Raw genomic sequence first — 20,225 nt, 5'->3', positions numbered from 1 at the left:
AATATAAATACACAGAATATCCAAAAGGCATGGCATTCACAGGACTTATGAAGTCACGAAAGACATTACAGATGTTTATTTCAGCAAATCAGACTGCAACGCTATGTAATGGCTTTCTTACTATACCCATCCTCAGAGCGCCATGCTTTTTTAGATTATATCTACGATCATCATTTTCTATTGCATTATGTTTACAATACACCAAGGATGCTATCGCTGCTGTTATCTTCAGGTTCAAGTGCCAATTTTGAACAAAATATATTGCTTGTATGAGGTGATCTTTATATCTTAGTTTATTTTCCCTTCATCAGCATGTATTTCATCTGGGAACACTTTCATAATGAGATACTGTGTGTGGTAGCAGCGCTCACAAACTGGTCAATAACTTGAATTAAAAATCTGACAATAATTTACATTTTACATTAGATAGAACAGAACACATTCTGCAGGAGTACACTCTATGAATGCGTAGAGCACATACAATATATTGTCAGCTGTCAGGGAGGCAATAGATCTTCAAAGGACAAAGTATACAAAGAGAAGTAAACATTTGTTCTTTCAATAGCTGCCATACAGCCAGGTTTTTGAGGACTGAATGTTCAACATTCCATCCAACTGTGATCAGCACTTGCTGTACTTTCTTTTACACTAAAGAATGGAGCAGTATTGACATTTACTAGTTTGCTTTTACTTTCAGTCACTGTGCTATATTATACTGCCATGCCATTCACATTGTGCTTCTCTCATGAACACAGATATGTCCTCATACACTCTTGCCACAGTCGCGCCAAACAGTCCTTCTCAGCGAGCCAGGTCCCTTGCGACTCAGCTTGTGCCAAGCGTCTTTTTTGGCTAAAAAATACGTCTTTGTCGCAATTGATGTGACAAAACCCCTAATCGAGACACATTTCCCTCTCTCACCTCTGTAGTAACATATTCTCTTCCCTCACTATTCAACTAGGGGAGCCACACCAACTGCCAGTTATGTTTGGCAGCACTTGGGATGACAGTTGGTGTTTGAATATGAACTGTGCTACAGCCACAATGAGACTGTAAGGCAGAACATTGCACAGGGGGGGGAGGAAACATTTCAGTCCATTTCACCCCCTTAGGAGTCGAATTTAGAAAAAATCCCTTCCTTGTGCGCACCTACATCATACTCTATATATACTCTAGCTCCAGGGATTTGGGCTTGGCGTTGATCAGTCAGTTAGTGAATCAGTCAGAACATTTGATTATATATATATATATTTTATTATTATTTTGGGGTTTTTTTGTTTCCTGCAACAGTTGGTTCCATTAACTCTATTAATGTGATGTTTCTAATGCTCTGGCTACAGTAATGATGGGAAACCTAGTGCACTTCAAAGGAGCACATGTGTGGCCCTCTAACCTTTATAAAAGATATCTATTACCCTAAACCCATCATTATGCCCTCAGATCCCATACGTACTACAGAAGTCCTTGCAGACTTCCCCACTTATTCTCACCCAAATGCACCAGACCACAAATAAACAAATGGCCGCTAATTAATAATTATCACAACCAAACAGTGCATGAACCTGGTCAGTCAAGATCAGGAATTTTTGCTGTGGATTAAAGAGTGAGAACATGTGGTGTTGACTACACATATCGCCTCCTCCCATCAGCATTCCCTATTTCTCCTCCTCCAGTGTGCGATAATAGGATGCAGACAGAACTGCTCGATCATGTTAACCGCAGTTTCACCAGTTGCCCCAGTTCTAGCGTATTTAATAGCAGTCAGACTGGTTGTATATATCTAAAAGGAGCTGGGGCTGTAGGTGAAGGTTGTCCCTCAGGGTGGTCTTCCCACTAGCCCTGTGCACATTTGCATTATATGATAGGCTAAATGTGTGGTATATGGCTCTCTGCGTGAACCTTCAAATGTTCTGGTTTAGTTATGTGAACTTTTTAATGCTGACTGACTACAGGGTTGGTTATACCTGCCAACCCTGTAATGCTCTCATTGGATACAGGTTGGTCTAATTTGGATAACTTTTGAATGCTACAGGTTGATACTAGCATTTCCCTTCTTCAAGTCTCTTTAGCTGGGTGCACACACTAAGTGATATATCGCTCTTACAGATGATGAATGATATATCGCTAAGTACATTGACTCAAATGATATATATATTGCTAAGTACATCATTGTCGTTCACAAACATATCGTGTCAGCCCTGCAGCATGGTAGATACCGATATATCTTGCAGATACATGGGTACATCTTTCTGTGTGTATGGGCGACAGCCGACTGACCCATACACTGGCCACAGGAGCCACCAACAATGATGTAACTAACGGTTCCTGTGGCCAGGCATGCCGAGTTGCGGATTTGTAAGTGTATATGCAAAATTTTTGTAATGCAGAATACTTACCAAATCGCTGGATAGGTCGGGCAGTCAGGCGGCTGGCCAATTCATCATTTAAGTGTGCATCCAGCCTTATGCTGGGTATAATATCAGCGAATCAACCAGATAATTGTACTGTGTACAGTATGTGTACGACCGATCTGAAAATATCAATCGGTCGGGCATGTTGTCCAACATGTCTGTCCGATGTGATATTTTGTCACTTAAGAATCGGACATATCGGGCAGTGTATGCAGCGCTACAGCCAACCAACGGACATTTCCCCTGGCCTTTCACAGGGAAGAAACGGGGAAATGTCTCCTACCTAGGGGAGGTGTGCAGATATCGGGTGCCATACACTGTGACATTCCTCACAATGTATGCCCATATGTCAGACTGCCAGATAAAATGCCTGTCGGTCTGGCAGGCTTTTTATCTGCCAGTGTATGCCCAGCATTAGAAACATACCGTATATTGGTGATGTGGAGGAAATATATATATAATCCACACGCCAATGCAATGAGTCAAACAATAGAGGAATGTATATAATATGTATATAATAGAGGAATGTACATAATAGACTTCTTACAGTAAAACAGTAACCTCACCTCAGATTGAACTGGACAAAGTACACAACTCTCTATTTTTCTTTCTTATGCCTTTACCCATCTCTCTGTACATACATAAATACATACATACATACATCTGTACATAAATTGTTCTCACCTGTGCCATCCTCTACAATTTCTCTTGCAACAGTTTAGTCCACCTGTCAGAGAACCTAGCCACTGTCTTAAAAAAAGATTATCTAGCAGCAAAAGCGGCATTGCACTTTTTTATACACATATGTCAAGAATTTATTTTACACATATTGTTTTGTAATTAAAAAAAACTAAAAAGCTAAAAAGTAAAATCTTACCATATCTTGTTAGGTATTCTGCAGCATATCGGTATATACGATTCATGATCTCTATCACTACTGCATAAATGATGCTTGGCACATACAGCATAAGACTGCTTAAAGTCGTTTGTTGCTCCCCATTGTAGTTAATGGCCCACTCTTCCAAGTCAAAGTAAATCATCATGACATAAATGGAGAAGTACAGGCTAAGGCACACAAATGGCACAGAGACCAGATACATCCGCAACTGCCTCTTCAAGCTGGAGTAGGTAGGTTCCTTTTTTCCTGTAACAGGATTAATGCCCAGTACACCATGAAAGCCAGGTCTGGGTTCCTCAAACTCCCTCTTCATTACCAGTGTGCCCCATCGGTAGGTCATGGTGGAGTTGTAGCGCTTCCAGACTTCCAGGATAACGGTTGACCATACCAGGTTGAATGTAGCAAAGATCACATATTTGTCATAGTCCTCCCATGCAAAAAAATAATAGGGTACGCCAAGAATAGCCATCGGAATTAAAGCCATAGTGAAGTACTCTAAGAAACCAAAGTATATTCCGATAGGGTCTCCAAAGTAACGTCGGATATCATCTGCAATTTAGAATGATTATAAATAAGTGAAATTAACAATATATAGAAAGGATTGGTGTAATACTGTACATACAAATTTGTTATCCTCAGACTACAGTAGGGTTTCCATAACTTCATAGCAGAATATTCTATTAACATTCTTGAAATAGCTTTGTACTGTATCTTTCCACACAACAAGGACATCAGTACAAAACATTAGGTTAGTATATAATCTTTAAAAAATGTTTATTAAAAAAGGGTAAATATAAACTTTAAAAGCCAAATTACTGGGTGATCTATGACTTGAATAAATAAACATCTGTACATGAATATTGTCCACTCTCTTGGTTGTTTGACTCCTACTCCAAGGTGCCTCAGTACAGCAAGCTCACAATTACTACTCTGAGACTAATAAATAAAATGTAGCAAACACTAAGTTATTTATTTCAGGTGACTTAGCCGGTCTAAAATGTTAAATTAGGCAGCAAGTTACTTATATTATCGGCACTAATCTTGTTCCCCCATTTTCAAAGTAAAAACAAATTTAATCTTTAACAATTAAACATGCCAAGATATTAATTTCAAATCATTTCACATATTTTACACAAAACAATATCCTACGGTGGGATATGAGACGTCACTATCCATCGGTAATATTATCTAAAATGTGTTAGATAAAGAAATGTTCTATGTTCATGAGCTAAACAAAATGAAAGCTGGACGGTACTGATTATTCTAGCTGACCGCCAAAACATTTTTAATGAGCATAAATATTAAAATAAAAGGGTACTTCTTAGAAATAGGGGCCGAATCAATTGGGCTCACACGGCGAGCAAGTGCACACATAAGCGGCACTAATGGCAGCCTCTGGCTGCTTACAAAAATTTGCCAGTCCAGGGTGAGATGGGGCGAGATGAGGTGCCTTTGCTGGCATTTCCTTACCGTTGCAACAGCACTTCCCTCTGCCTGCACCTAATTCAATTGACCCGCAGGTGTTTACATGAAGAAGGCAACATACACTAAGTGAGCACTTTATAGGGTACACCTTTTAATACTGGGTAACCCTCACTTTGCTTTCAGAACAACCTGAATTAAAAAAAAATCTGCTCCACAGTCTCACACAGTTGCTGCAGATATGGACCCTGCACATTCATGCAGCAAATCTGCCGTTGCAGCGTATTCCAAAGATGCTCTAGTGGATGGAGATCTAGTTACTGTGGGGACATTAGGCATACATGAACTTGTTGTCATGTTTGGGGAACCAGCTTGAGACATTTATTCCTATATTCCTACCCTCCCAGTTTTCACTGGAGACTCACGATTTTTCAGGTAACCCCCCGCACCCCCGGAAGAGTAGACATTTCTCCCGCATTCTGCCCACTTCCTAGTGAAGTGGGCAGAATGAGAATACCCACAGCGATTGGGGGTCTCAGTGTAGGGGGCAGGGCTTAAAACATGATTCTTCATGAATCACGTAATTTGGACCCGCCCCTATGCAAATTATAGCCAATCGTGTCAATTTTACCATGAGGGGGTGGGGCTTAATGACGTGAATCATCAGGCCCCGCCCCCATCGACCCCCTCCTGCTTCTCTTACCCGGGCTTCTCCCAGGAAGAGATCTGCAAAGGTAGGCAACTCTGGCTTGAGATGACGTGTACTTTGTGACATGGTGTGTTATCCTGCTGCCAGTAGCCATTAGAAGATGTTTAAACTGTGGCCATAAAGGGATGCACATGGTCAGCATAATACTTAGGTCTGCTGTGGCATTTAAACAATGCTCAATTGATAAAGGGCCTAGTGTGTGCTAAGAAAACATTCCCCACACCATTACATGCCAACCTCCATGCTGTACCATTGCAATAAGGTAGGATAGATATATAGATTCATGTTGTGTACAACAAATTCTGACCATACCATCTGCAGGTTGCAGCAGAAAATTAGATTTGTCAGACCAGGCAACCTTTTTCTGATCATACAAATATCACACTGTAGCCTCAGTTTCCTGTTCTTAGCTGGCAGGAGAGGAAGCCGGTGAGCCCTTCTGCTCTTGCAGCCCGTCCACTTCAAGGAGCAACGTACGGTGTATTCAGAGATGCTCTTCTGCATACCACTGTTGTAATGCATGGCTATGTCAGTTAGAGTCGCCTTTCTGTCACCTTAAACCAGTCTGGTCATTCTTGTTTGATCTCTTCCATTAATCAAGAATTTTGCCCAAAGGACTGGCACTCTCTGTAAACTCTACACACTTCTGTGCATGAAAATACCATGAGACCAGCAGTTTCTGAGATACTCAAATGACCCTGTCTAGCACCAACAATCATTCAATGATCAAAGTTTACATCTTGACCATGTCTTCATGCTTTTATGCCTTGCGTTCCTGCCACGTAATTAGCTGATTAGATATTTTAATTAAAAGCTGCAGTACAGGTTACTAAAGTGTTCACTAAGCATATATGTAATAAATATGTTTTTATCTGCATACTCTATTTATTTCAGTCTATTGAGGTTGTCGGGATGAATGGGGCCACGAAAAGCCCATCTTAGACAGTAAAACTGGAGATTTCTGGTTGGTAGGATAGAAGAGGAATGTGTTCTCTTACCTATAGGTTGGAAGCCAATCTTGATTTGGCGGTACCACTGATAAGTAAGTCGCTTCAAGTCTTCTTTGTCATGAAGTGGAAACACCTGAATTAATACACCACTGGTCTGCATTCTTCTGACTAAAAAAAAACCAACAACATAAAAGTGAAAGTAATAGTTGGAATTAATAGTGTAATTTAAAACTGTAAATATATGTTTTACCTCTTAAACTACATAAACTGTATAATAATGTATCCCTGTATTGATTCAACATTTAAAAGCAAAAATATTTATTTCTGCTAAGTGGAACTGAAACTAGCTCACACAGGTTTGCCCTGGCAAAGCGATATGTAGGGGTAAATTTACTAAAGCGAGAGTTTTTAGAAGTGAGTTTTAGAAGTGATGTTGCCCATAGCAACCAATCAGATTCTACTTAACATTTAACTAGCACCTTCTAGAAGATAATAGCTAGAATCTGATTGGATGCTATGGGCAACATCACTTTTAAAACTCACTTCTAAAAACTCTCACTTTAGTAAATTTACACCGTAGAGTCTATACTCAGCTGCCTGGTTTTATTTGTTTGGTAAATAGCAGTGATAAGATACTACTGCTAATGATAAACCTACTTGTATACCATCTTTAATTATGATAAAAAAGATGATTTGTGGTCGGAGCGACAGCCATATACCATTAGGTTGCAAAAACCAACAGAGGCAGGTTTAAAATAATCCTATTATAGCCACCCGTGCCTTGTGTTTCTAACAGAGCAATTTATTAACAAGCAGCATGCAGGCAGCTTTGCAATTCCGTCCTTACAATTATGGTAATGCAGCAGGAGGCGTCATGCCTACTGTGTGCATTACTTATCCAAGCTGCGTCCGAGGAAACAGCATCGGATAATCTATTCTAGGGTTAGGGTTAGGCACTAGGGGGAGGGCATTAGGTTTAGGGGTAAGGTTAGAGGTAGCCTACTTACCGGTAGGTGTTGGCATTGTATCTCGGGTCAGGATGCTGGCATCTGGATTTTGAACGCTGGGATCCTGAGTGCTGGCATCCCGTACCCAACCCAGAAAGGCTTTGAAACCTTTGTAGCATGAGCCTTGTATTTTCTCCATCAAATGACTATGTATTTTCTGCCATCACATGACTACGGCAGGGCCGAAACTAGGATTTTTGTCACCCGGGGCAAGCAGTAATTTGGTACCCCCTCCCACCATAATTACCTGTCCTCTCAGAACCCCCCCAGGTATCTCTGCATCAGTCTGCCCCCTCCCCCTTCCCATATCACTGCAGTAGCCTCTACTCCCTATATCTCGGCAGCAGCCTGCATTTGTGATATCCCTCCCCCCAAGACCACCTACCTGGATCTTCTCTTTGCTATTCCTTAAGGCAGCAGCTGACTCCTCCCACACTGTTCTTCAGCACGCGTGACGGGTGATCCCGGTCTTTCAAAGCTTGCACCCGGCTGATTAGTCCAACAGACTGGAGATCAGCTAAAGATGGGTCGGATGGAGCTCCGGGTGGGGGAGCCCCTGAGAGAGTACACTTCCCCTGTGCCCACCCCTTAACCCGGCCCTGGCCTACCCCCACCGTTCGGCATGCTTCCAACTCATCACAGGTATCATGCTTTTTGTCTCCACCTGTCTCGGCACCTCATCAAATCTGGCTCCCAGGGCACTTCCCCCCCCCCCCCTGGCATCAGACTAGGGGATCAAGTTATACTCAAGTTTTCTTCAAAAAATTATGTAGAAAATGCAGGTTCTTCATAGTTTTATGATTTGTAGCTATGTACTAATAGCACAAGGCAGGAGATTTCCTGGAAAGATCTGACCCCTATGTACCAAACTCCAAAAAAGCAAAGCGTTTCTGAGTTTGGCCCAAGTAGTGTAGACCGTCTTCAGATGGTATAAACTGCTTTAAGCCTAAGGAGGCTTGTGAGCAGGAGAAACTGGCAGACGGTGGAACCTGACACTCTGCGCATGCGCAGTGTCAGCATCCATGGGAGAGGTTTTTCACTTTTGTGAAAGACTTCTACAATATGCCAGGGATATAACTCGCAGGGACAACATTTGCGGTAATCGCTGTCCCTGCGAGTTCCCCTTTGTACGTACTGGGGATAGTTTCATTAAAAAGTAAGATATCCCCTGCGATATGGATCTGTAATAATCACAGCAGTTCTGCGATTATTAATACATAGACCCCTAGGAGAGATACTTTGTTTTTCTTTGCAGAAGCAGCCATCACAAAGCAATTTAGCACGGGGAACACGAAGTTTCTATAGAAGAAAAAGGTCTTTAGTTTCATTTTAACAAGGTACAAAACATGCAGTTAAATAGACTGTGCTGACCTGCACCTTAAAATGAGGCAATTCTGCAAGTTAGAATATGTATTAAATGGAAAAAAAAAAAAACACAGCTGTGGCCCCTGGCCCCTCAGGGAAATCATTTTGTTGAATCATCAAACTCTTCTTGTACCAGGAGTTCTCATACAATTTCCACAAACAAAGTCTAAAGTGGACAAAGTATAATTAATAAATCACTTGGTTCTTAAATTAAATATTGAACTTGGCTACTGGGCTAAATTCTTAAAAATATCTCTTAATGAAACTAGAATGAAATAACAAGCCATTCTGAGATAAGATAAAGGACCTGCATTCCAGACAGCAGGTGAGCAATTCTTGTTATTAGTGCACAATCCATACTGCAATGCCACCTAGTGACAAATATAAAAAAACAAGATCACATTTCTTTGCTGTTGAAGGAAAATAATCCAATTTTCCAGACAAAGGGAATGATTCAGAGATGGACGTTTAAATGATCGCAGCTGCGTTTTCGTATGCAACGCACTTGTGATGATTAGCTGTTTGCAAAGATCATCTGAGCATAAAGACGCCCACTGCTGCCTTCTTACCTGCGTGCAACGACGCATCCCTGCGTAAATATGGGTACCATTGATGCACATCAATGGCTATCTTGCCCGTGCAGCAGATCTGACCAGCCACAGACACGGAAGCTCTCCACTCACGCAGAGAGCTCTCATGCTGTGTATGCAATCGCAGTGGCTAATTTATGCACGGCCATCTAACGGCGTTTTTCTGACCACACCCCCATCACTACCCCCAAACGCTGCCAACCTGTCACTCACTTTGCGATGGGTTCCTCTGTGCATCCGTAATCACAATGCGAACGCAGCGCATGTGCAGTACGGTTTATACGCATGCATAATGGTAAACAATGCTTGATCTGCGTAAGTAATCGCTATTGCGTTTATTTCTGAATCAGGCCCGAAATGCTGCAAGAAGGAACCTAAGTAAGAACATTACAGTAACTCACCTAAAATAAGTTGTTTTAGGAGCTGTGTGTTAATAAATCATTTTGAGCACAACATTTGTAAATCGGTGTAGGTAAATCATTAACGGTCATTAGAATACAGTCACTGACCTATGAGGAAGGTGAATAATGTAACAACCATTCTTAGCACTTTTTGAACACAGTGGGGATAATTCTGAGTCAGGAGCAAAAAAGAAAACATAGCAAGTAACTGTGCACCTGGACAAACCATGTTGTAATGCAAGGGGTGCAAATACATTTTTCTTGTATGCAGGGTAAATACTGGCTGCTTTTACATGTAACTCACAAATGCTGGACAACTTTATTTTTACACTACAATTTAGATTTAAGTTTGGACACCCCCCTCCCAAATCTAAATCTCTCTGCACATTTAAAATCTCCCCCACCTGTGGTACAACGTGGTTTTACCATGGTTCACAGTTACTTTCTTTTTTTTTTTTCTGCTCAGAATCATCCGCATTGTGCACTACTGAGCATAATGTCACACATTAAGAAGAATTATTGATTTCTAGTTTTATACAGACCTATTTTAGGTGAGTGCCTGTCCACACTTATTTTTTGGAATTAAACATATATGGATGGGTCCAGTCTAGATTCACCCTGAATTCTTGTTTGAGAGCCTCAAGGTTATCCTGGCAGCAACTCATGGACCCCCAGCTTCACTGACTTGAAAAGACTATTAACCATTCAGTGGTGGGTCCGTTATCCTATTCTATTTACTGGAAATAATCTGCAAAGTTGGCTACTGGGGTAACCATATGCCACATGAACCTATGTGACAATAAGCATATGTAACATACATCTGACATATGCAACAGTTCACTCTAATAAGTTCCTTTGAGAAAACACACTCAATCCCAATTTAATCAAGATGGAAGAGCTAATATATACCTTAAATGTATTCTGTCTACAGTACTGTATTCTACATTCTGCTGTAGAACAGGGCTGTGCAATATTTTATTAGTATTTGGCATCAAAGCACAGTTCCAACATGATAGGTCTGTGGTCATTATGCTGGCAATCACAATGTTGACAGTCAAATGGCTCACACCATAATGTCAACATTGTTAAAATGCAGATACCTTCAAATTGTCGTCTACAGAAATTTTAGGGGTAGGTTGTAGGGTTTAGTATTAGAGGTAGGGTGTAGTATTAGAGGTTAGAGGTAGACTGTAGTTTTAGGGGTTAGGGTTTAGTATTAGGGGTTAGAGGTAGGGTTTAGTATTAGAGGTTAAGGTTTAGTATTAAGGGTTAAGATTAGGGTTTAGTATTAGGGGTCAGAGGTAGGGTTTAGTATTGGTGGTTAGAGGTAGGATTTAGTATTAGGGGTTAAGGTTAGGGTTCAGTATTAGTGGTTATAGGTAGGGTTTAGTATTAGGGGTTAGAGGTAGGGTTTAGTATTAGGGGATAGAGGTAGGATTTAGTATTAGGGGTTAAGGTTAGGGTTTAGTATTAGGGGTTAGGGTTCCGTATTAGGGGTTAGAGGTAAGGTTTAGTATTAGGGATTAGAGGTAGGATTTAGTATTAGGGGTTAAGATTACGGTGTAGTATTAGGGGTTAAGGTTAGGGTTTAGTATTAGGGGTTAAGGTTAGGGTTTAGCATTAGGGGTTAGAGGTAGGATTTAGTATTAGGGGTTAAAGTTAGGGTTTAGCATTAAGTGTTAGAGGTAGGATTTAGTATTAGAGATTAGAGGTAGGGTTTAGTACTAGGGGTTAGGGTTTAGTATTAGGGGTTAGAGGCAGGGTTCAGTATTAGAAGTTAAGGTTAGGGTTTATAATTAGGGATTAGAGGTAGGATATAGTATTAGGGGTTAGGGTTTAGTATTAGGGGTTAGAGGTAGGAATTAGTATTAAGGGTTAGTATTAGGGGTTAGAGGTAGGGTTTAGTATTAGGGGTTAAGGTTAGGGTTCAGTATTAGGGGTTAGAGGTAAGGTTTAGTATTAGGGATTAGAGGTAGGATTTAGTATTAGGGGTTAAGGTTAGAATTTAGCATTAGGGGTTAAAGGTTCGATTTAGTATTAGGGGTTAAGGTTAGGGTTTAGTATTAGGGGTTAGAGGTAGGGTTCAGTATTAGAAGTTAAGGTTAGGGTTTATAATTAGGGATTAGAGGTAGGATTTAGTATTAGGGGTTAAGGTTAGGGTTTAGTATTAGGGGTTACAGGTAGGATTTAGTATTATGGTTTAGTATTAGGGGTTAGAGGTAGGGTTTAGTATTGGGGGTTAGAGGTAGGGTTTAGTATTAGGGGTAGGGTTTAGTATTAGGGGTTATGGTTTAAGGCTAGGCTAAAAATCTACAACATTATCTCTCTATCAACATTTTGAAAAGTCATTCCTCACGTGATCAGTATCGTGTGGTTACCTTCCTAACGACTGTTTGCGGACCATTTCTTTATGTGGTTAGGACTAATACTTCAAACCAACTGCTGCAAAGGCTATTCCTCTTTTTCTAAGGAAATACTTGCAAAATATACATTATTTCATATATTGCACAGGATTATTTCCTTAAACCTTTGATCCTCATATCTTGTCACAAGAATTTTCCACCAACTAAATAAATTATGTATTTGCACAAATAGATTTCATAATATCAAACTTAGGGAGTACTCAATTAGCAGCGCTAAAGTAGCGCTGCTAATAGATCGCGGCAGGGCTATCCTATTAGCCCCTAAGTGCCACCCGACGCCGGCACTTATCATGGATATTTTGCGGGACATGATGTGCTGTTTTTTTCACCGCCTACATGGTGAAAACACATAGGTCTGCGAGCTTCTCGCGGTTCCTATGTATTTCCGAGATAATTATCCTATTATTACGTCCAAAATAATAGGATAGGGTGAAAGAAAACATTTGTTCGGGGCTAATTGGATGCCGCCCTAAGGTGCTAAGGCTGAATCTAGATTCATATTATATAGTATACAAGTTATCATACTCCGGCTTTCTAAAGCACCGTCTAGTGATCAAGCCATAGTTGCTACCATAGCAATCATTGGAAAGCCTGAGATTGGTTAGCAACACAGGCTGCTTTCAACTACTATAACAGCAGTAGTTAGAGCAGGGAGTGTCAGTTAGGGGTAGACATCGGAAGCCCGGCATCAAATAGTTGCCGGGCTTCCGACGTCAAATCATCCGATGCAATGGCAACTAGCGGAGGTTAAAGTAGCGAAGGTTATAGTACCAGCTGAAAAGGAGGTGGGGCCTGTAGGAAAGGGGGCAGAGCCTTGCTGCACCCGCTGCCCACATCACTGTGGGGGCGTGCCCAGCACTCACCAAGATGCTGGGGTGCCTCCAGGCTCCCCCTATACAGAAAATAGATGCACACCCACTGCTCTGCTATGCAGAGCAGGGGTCTATGCTCCCCCTCCACAGCCAGCTATCGGATGGGCATCTGAAAACTGCATCCCATGGCAGGCATCCCATGGCTGGCAGCATTCGATGGAAAAAATACTTCCATCGAATCAGAAACATTGATGGTTGCTAACCAACGGTTTCCTATGCCCATCCCTAGTTTCAGTAACCCCAACATGGTGAGAAACTGTCTGCTTCATGTACATGCAGTCTTACAAATGTCCAGCTACACCCCTGATGTCATCACATATTTTTAAAAAGGGCCGGAAATATTACAGTATGTATTCCATCTTAGACATCATGACTTAAGTTTACCCTCCTATGTCCAAGACACTTACTACGAAAACTGGATGATATCAAATTGGAACAAGGCCAATTTTTTTTTTTTTTTTTTTAGCAGAGCCCCACCAACTGCCAGTGATGTTTGGCAGCACTTGGGATGACAGTTGGTGTTTGAATATTGAACTGTGCTACAGCCACGATGAAACAGTCAGTCAGGACATTGCACAGGGGGAGGAAACATATCAGTCCATTTAACCACCTTAGGAGTTGAATTTCGATAAATCACTTCTTAGTGGGCACCTACATCATAGAAGGAATATACTTCCCGATTTTCATATTTCTAGATCCAGGGGTATGTGCTGGGCGTTGATGAGTCAGTGACTCAGTAGTTAGTTAGTCAGGACATATATATTTGTAAAAGACCTGGAGTGCTGCGTGCGATTTTTACACACACACACACACACACACACATAAATAAATATACATATATATATATATATATATATATATATATATATATATACACACATACATACACACACACGCACACAGTCAGGTGCATAAATATTGGGTCATTGACAGAATTTTCAGATTTTGGCCTCTATTCACCACCACAATGGCTTTGAAATGAAACAAACAAGATGTGCTTTAACTGCAGACTTTCAGATTTAATTTGAGGGTAATTACATCCAAATCAGGTGAACGGTGTAGGAATTACAACGGTTTCTATATGTGCCTCCCACTTTTTAAGGGGCCAAAAGTAATGGGACTATCAACTCAAAAGCTATTTCATGGAGAGGTGTGGGCTATTCCCTCGTTATTTCATTATCAATTAAGCAGGTAAAAGGTCTGGAGTTGATTCTAGGTGTGACATTTGCATTTGGAATCAGTTGCTGTCGACTCTCAATATGAGATCCAAAGAGCTGTCACTATCAGTGAAGCAAGCCATCAATAGGCTGAAAAATCAAAACAAACCCATCAGAGAGATAGCAAAAACATTAGGTGTGGCCAAATCAACTGTTTGGAACATTCTTAAAAAGAAAGAATGCACCGGAGAGCTCAGCAACACCAAAAGACCCGGAAGACCATGGAAAACAACTGTGGTGGATGACAGAAGAATTATTTCCCTGGTGAAGAAAAACCCCTTCACAACAGTTGGCCAAATTAAGAACACTCTCCGGGAGGTAGGTGTATATGTGTCAAAGTCAACAATCAAGAAAAGACTTCACAAGAGTGAATATAGAGGGTTCACCACAAGATGTAAACCATTGGTGAGCCACAAAAACAGGAAGACCAGATTAGAGTTTGCCAAATAACATCTAAAAAAGCCATTACAGTTCTGGAACAACATCCTATGGACAGATGAGACAAAGATCAACTTGCACCAGAGTGATGGGAAAGGAAGACTATGGAGAAGGAAAGGAACTGCTCATGATCCAAAACATACCACCTCATCAGTGAAGCATGGTGGTGGTAGTGTCATGGCATGGGCATGTATGGCTGCCAATGGAACAGGTTACCTTGTATTTATTGATGATGTGACTGCTGACAAAAGCAGCTGAATGAATTCTGAAGTGTTTCGGGCAATATTATATGCTCATATTCAGTCAAATGCTTCAGAACTCATTGGACGGCGCTTCACAGTGCAGATGGACAATGACCCGAAGTATACTGCAAAAGCAACCAAAGAGTTTTTTAGGGCTAAAAAGTGGAATGTTATGCAATGGCCAAGTCAATCCCCTGATCTGAATCCGATTGAGCATGCATTTCACTTGATGAAGACAAAACTGAAGGGAAAATGCCCCAAGAACAAGCAGGAACTGAAGACATTTGCAGTAGAGGCCTGGCAGAGCATCACCAGGGATGAAACCCAGCGTCTGGTGATGTCTATGCGTTCCAGACTTCAGGCTGTAATTGCCTGCAAAGGATTTGCAACAAAGTATTAAAAAGTGAAAGTTAGATTTAGGATTGTTTAGTTTGTCCCATTACTTTTCGCCCCTTAAAAAGTGGGAGGCACATATAGAAACCGTTGTAATTCCTACACCGTTCACCTGATTTGGATGTAATTAAAATTAAATCTGAAAGTCTGGAGTTAAAGCACATCATGTTTGTTTCATTTCAAAGCCATTGTGGTGGTGAATAGAGGTCAAAATATGAAAATTCTGTCAATGTCCAAATATTTATTTATCCCTCGCCCATGTAGTAACACATTCGACATTCACCTCCCTCACCTGTGTAGAAATACAACCCTTCCCTCACACCTGTGGTAACACATTACCCTCCTTCACACCTGTAGTAACTAATTTCTCTCTCACATCCGGAGTAACATATTCCCCTCCCTCACCCGTGCAGTAACACATTCTCTTCCTTCACCCCTAGTAACACATTTGTCATTCCCCTCCCTCACCTGTGTAGTATCAAGTTTTCCTCTCGAACCTCTGTAGTAACAGAGTGTCCCTAACACTACGCTCCATATTGTATACTTACCCCTTAACCCACTATTATATGCTTATCCCCCTAATCCTGCACCCAACCCCTAACCCTGCACCTGATATGGTGTCCTAATCTTCCTAACCCTGCACCCAAGGGAAGGAGTATCAAGAGCTCCTGAAGATATAAGACGCCGGAAGCCCTGGGGAGGCGGCGCCCATGTAAAGGAGCTTAAAGGCCGCCGATCCCCCAGATGAAGACGCTGAAAGCCCTGGAGGAGGCGTTGGCCATGCAAAAGAGCTTAAAGGCCACCACCCCCAAGGTGAAGACGCTGGAAGCCCTGGGTGGCTGTCGGACATGAAAAAAAGCTTAAAGGCCACCGCCACCCAGGTGAAGATGCAGTATAATAAACTTTTATTAAAATATTAAAGTGTATTGTGTTTATCTTAAAAAAAAATTACAGGCAGACTACAGGTGACAGCGGGCCCGTGGTGCCCTGCATGCTGGTACTTGTGGTTCTCCAAGTACCAGCATGCAGGGAGGGTTTGCTGGGACCTGTAGTTCACCTGGAAAAGACAAAATCAGCCCGGCACCCACCACCCTGGGGTACTGGCGATAGCCCCAGGCTATCAGCCCAGGACTGGGTTGCCCTGGAGAAGGGGACCCCTTTATTGGGGGGGGTCCCTACCTCTCCAGGGATCCCCGGCCTGGGCTGACTAGTGGTCAGGGGAATGCTTTGGCCAGGGGACCGGGGGAAAGGGTTCCCCTGGCTGTGGCATTACTCCCCCGCTAGAAAGGGTCCAGTGCTGGTTATAGATAATACAGGGGACCCTTACGCTGTTTGTCCCCTGTATTTCCAAAACCAGAACCGGCTCAGCTGAGACCAGTGCTGGTTGTACTAAATACAAGGGATCCCTATGTCATTTGTCCCCTGTATTTGGGAAAGCCATTTTTTTTTTCTTCACTTGATTTACATTTTTTAACACAGATGCATGGACAGATCTCACTGATCCGTCCATGCATCTGTGTCTTGGTTTTTTTTTTCTCAGATGCGTACTGCACAGATCGCACTGATCCGTGCGTTTTTTTTTTACACAGATGTCTGCATCACAGTTCTCACTAATCCGTGCATGCAGTCAGTTTAGATCTTGCAAAATAGTTCTTATGTAAAAATGTGCTGTTTGTGTCCTGGAGGCCGGGGGGCTGCCGGGGAGAGTACAAGGGAAATCGTTCACGATATCGCATCATGATTATATTGTTCCGTGTGCAGGGGCCTTAAGAAGCAGTTCAGGGCTGGGACCACCAGCGCCAGTGAGCCCCTCTGTCCCCCGCTGCTGCCCCTGTGCACTGCCCTGCTGCTGCCACTTCCCTGCACGCCTGCAGCCTGCCCCCGCAGCCGTCTCTCCCTCTGAACCCCGAAAAACCTCCAGTGTGCTGTCCCCTCCACCACCAGCACTAGTGTACCATTTTGTTGCCCTTCTCCCCGGCAGGTGGCCCGGTTTGCAGCTCCCGTCCCTGATGATTAATTCTAAAAAAAAAAACAATGAACCAATAACGATCAGTATATTATGGGCCACATTCTCCTTGCCACTAAATTAATGTTAGTGCGACACTGGCGTTCTCCCTATATTCCCAGTATAGATGCTATTGAGAAAGATTTACAATCTCATATGAGACGGCGGGAGTATCCTACTCCTCTTTAGTTTCTAACCCCTTTATTAGATGGTTTGGATGGAACGAATATTGGGAAACGAAATCCAGGGTGTAACTGCAATGTTTCTCTTGTGATTCAGTGAAATTTCAATTTTATTGTTATATGTATGATAGGTAAACTATTGTACTGTTTAATGTTTACTATTTCAATTTTATTATTGGTGTATTTTATATATATTCTGATAACGTGTACCCCTTTTTTCTTCTCTTTTTTTTCTGTACCCCACCCCATTTTATTATATTTTCTCTTTAAATGCAATACAAATTTATTGTTGAAAAAAATAAAAAATAAAAATTCCATAAAAAAAAACCTTACAGTTTCACATGTCCCATTAAGGCTTCTTAGACATGATCTGAAATGTTACAAAACCTACTGTATTTCTGACATTCAAACTTAAAAAAGCAATGAAATTCCGATCATTAAGGCTGACGCCTTAATGGGCGTGTTCCTTGTGGAATACAGATATGGTATGCCATCATACCCTGTGGTTAACTGCAGATTCAGCCCTCTCACAGAGTGAGATTGCTGTCACTCACAAAATGGTGCAGTCGCTAATTCACAGAAATGTGTACTCATTGGAAGACTGTTATTTGCTGTACTACAATCAAGTTTGTCCACTAGACTTTGTTCAAGTGGTGGCGCCCATACTTTAATTAACTCTGATTATATATATATATATATACATACATATATATATATATATATATATATACACATATATATACACACACACACACATTTATATATATATATATATATATATATATATATCTATATATTGTGATAGGATCACTGGTAAAGTGGTCTATGACAGGGACATTTATCCCAGATTCCTGTCTTATGTGTTTTAAATCCCCAGGAGAAAGTCTGCAGTGTAGCAGGCTTGAGTCTCGGCTTTTTGAAAAGCCGGTTTGGAACCTGGGGGTTGTGGGTGAGAGGAGAGGGAGGGCTCCACCCACGGCCACTCCAGGTTTTGGTTCTCGCAGCCTGGTAACAGGCTTGTTAGGGTTTCCACCTGAGAGTGGCCAATATAAGCTTAGTGTGTTTAGGGCTGAGTGTCTCACCTGGGAGAGCAGACGGAGTTTGCTCAGAGACACTTGAAAACCTAACTGTAAGTGTTGTGCTGTGCCTTTGTTGCTGGTGAGGGCATTAGGCCCTGCCAGGTTCTGGTAGTGAGGGAACCACCTGTGAAGTTAGTGCCCCGACAGGGCTAGGATTTATGTTTTGTTTTCTTTATGTTATTTCTGACATTGTACAATAAAGACTGGCGCCGACCAGCTTGTACTCGAATCCAGTCTGGCGTACTGTTTCCCAGCTGCTGTGTGTGTAAGGAAGGAGTCCTCTACCCAGGAGAGGGACCCCCTAACCTGACTGTGTCACGATATATATATATATATATATATATATATAATTTCTTTAAAGGATACTGGTGAATCAAAAGGTTCTTTATACTGTAACATGCATTCATGTTACAAAGTCAATGTCAACGTAATCAATGTGAATATTCTTCTCACGGTTTTAGTAACATGCAATCAAAGTGACTCTAAAACAACGCTGTCTAAGTAAGTCAGGAACAGTTCAATTACTGAATAAGCAATATGTGGTGCTATATCCATCTTCCTAAACTTCAGATTCTCAATACAAATAAATTGAGTGCTAAAAAACATGCCGATTACTTTGCCTGATCAGAATATAATATTAATAACTTTTGTATGCACTGCACTGTAATGCGCTATATGTGGTAGAACATTATAGGGACTGTTTCTGAGTCACACATAAAAGGTGCACACAGTGTCTATTGGCGGTCACCCATCTGCTACTTTATGCAATTGGCCTACAAACTCCTTCTCTTGTGTACACTCTTGCGGCTGAATGTACAAGAACTAAGACACCAACTTTTAGCACCTGTGTATGCCATAATACTGATCGGTGCGTCAATATACACCATCATAGAAAAGTGCACCAGTCCTATGACAGGTGCAGCGTCTCCGTCTGACCATGGCCTCTTATGCGTCTTTGAATGCAGACCCTTGCATTGACATGCTCGTGACACTCCCATAATACTGAAACAATTATTTTTTGCCTGCAATAGTAGGCACCTCCCAGTCACTGCCCAGGAATGCCCATCTCTTTTCCACAAAACATTTCATATAGTTTGTCCCAATCACAACAGCACCTTTGCGCATGCACTCGGGCCAACGCATACTCTGCAGGAGATTTCTGAGTCAAGCCCTATAGTGTGACACAGCACTATGATGTGCAATCACATAGTGTATTTACTAGTGTATTAGAGAGGAAGGAGGGATGTATGGAAATACTGTTCTCTCCATGCATGTTGGGAGCACAAAGCTGAGCAGTGTATGTACATGCTTTATCAACACTGCAACCAACGGCTAGGTAATCAAATTAAATTATTCATATTTATAGTGGTGGGAGGAGGGGGATTCATTATTTGTGTCCCTTTAAGACACAAGACGTTTCCCATGTGCAAGAAAAATGCTGCATAGAAATGTTTTTGTTAAATATGAATAAATGGCCATACAATCAGAACCATGGGCTCATTTCAGGCATTTTGCTATAAAACGTTTCCCACAAAAACCACTAACCTGACATCGTTATGGATTCTTTAATTAGGCACAGAAAAGATAATAGGAAAAATGTTCATCTTTGTTCTGACACAGT

At 41.6% G+C, this 20,225-nt stretch overlaps 1 protein-coding gene across 7 annotated transcripts in view; it reads right to left on the bottom strand.

Annotated features, from left to right (window-relative positions):
- ANO10 (anoctamin 10) overlaps positions 1-20,225 on the bottom strand; it is a 319,184-nt gene that overhangs the window by 233,724 nt on the left and 65,235 nt on the right. For all 7 annotated transcript variants that reach the window (XM_088463625.1, XM_088463672.1, XM_088463666.1 and 4 more), the window contains exons 5-6: positions 6,439-6,558; positions 3,289-3,858 (exon numbers count right to left, since the gene is read on the bottom strand). In XM_088463625.1, the coding sequence (XP_088319751.1) occupies positions 3,289-3,858; positions 6,439-6,558 (690 nt within the window). The remainder of the gene's footprint in view (positions 1-3,288; positions 3,859-6,438; positions 6,559-20,225) is intronic.

Source organism: Taudactylus pleione, unplaced genomic scaffold, assembly GCF_031769625.1.
Source record: "Taudactylus pleione unplaced genomic scaffold, aTauple2 ptg000053l, whole genome shotgun sequence".
Lineage (NCBI taxonomy): Eukaryota > Metazoa > Chordata > Amphibia > Anura > Myobatrachidae > Taudactylus > Taudactylus pleione.
This window is presented reverse-complemented; position numbering and strand designations above follow the sequence as displayed.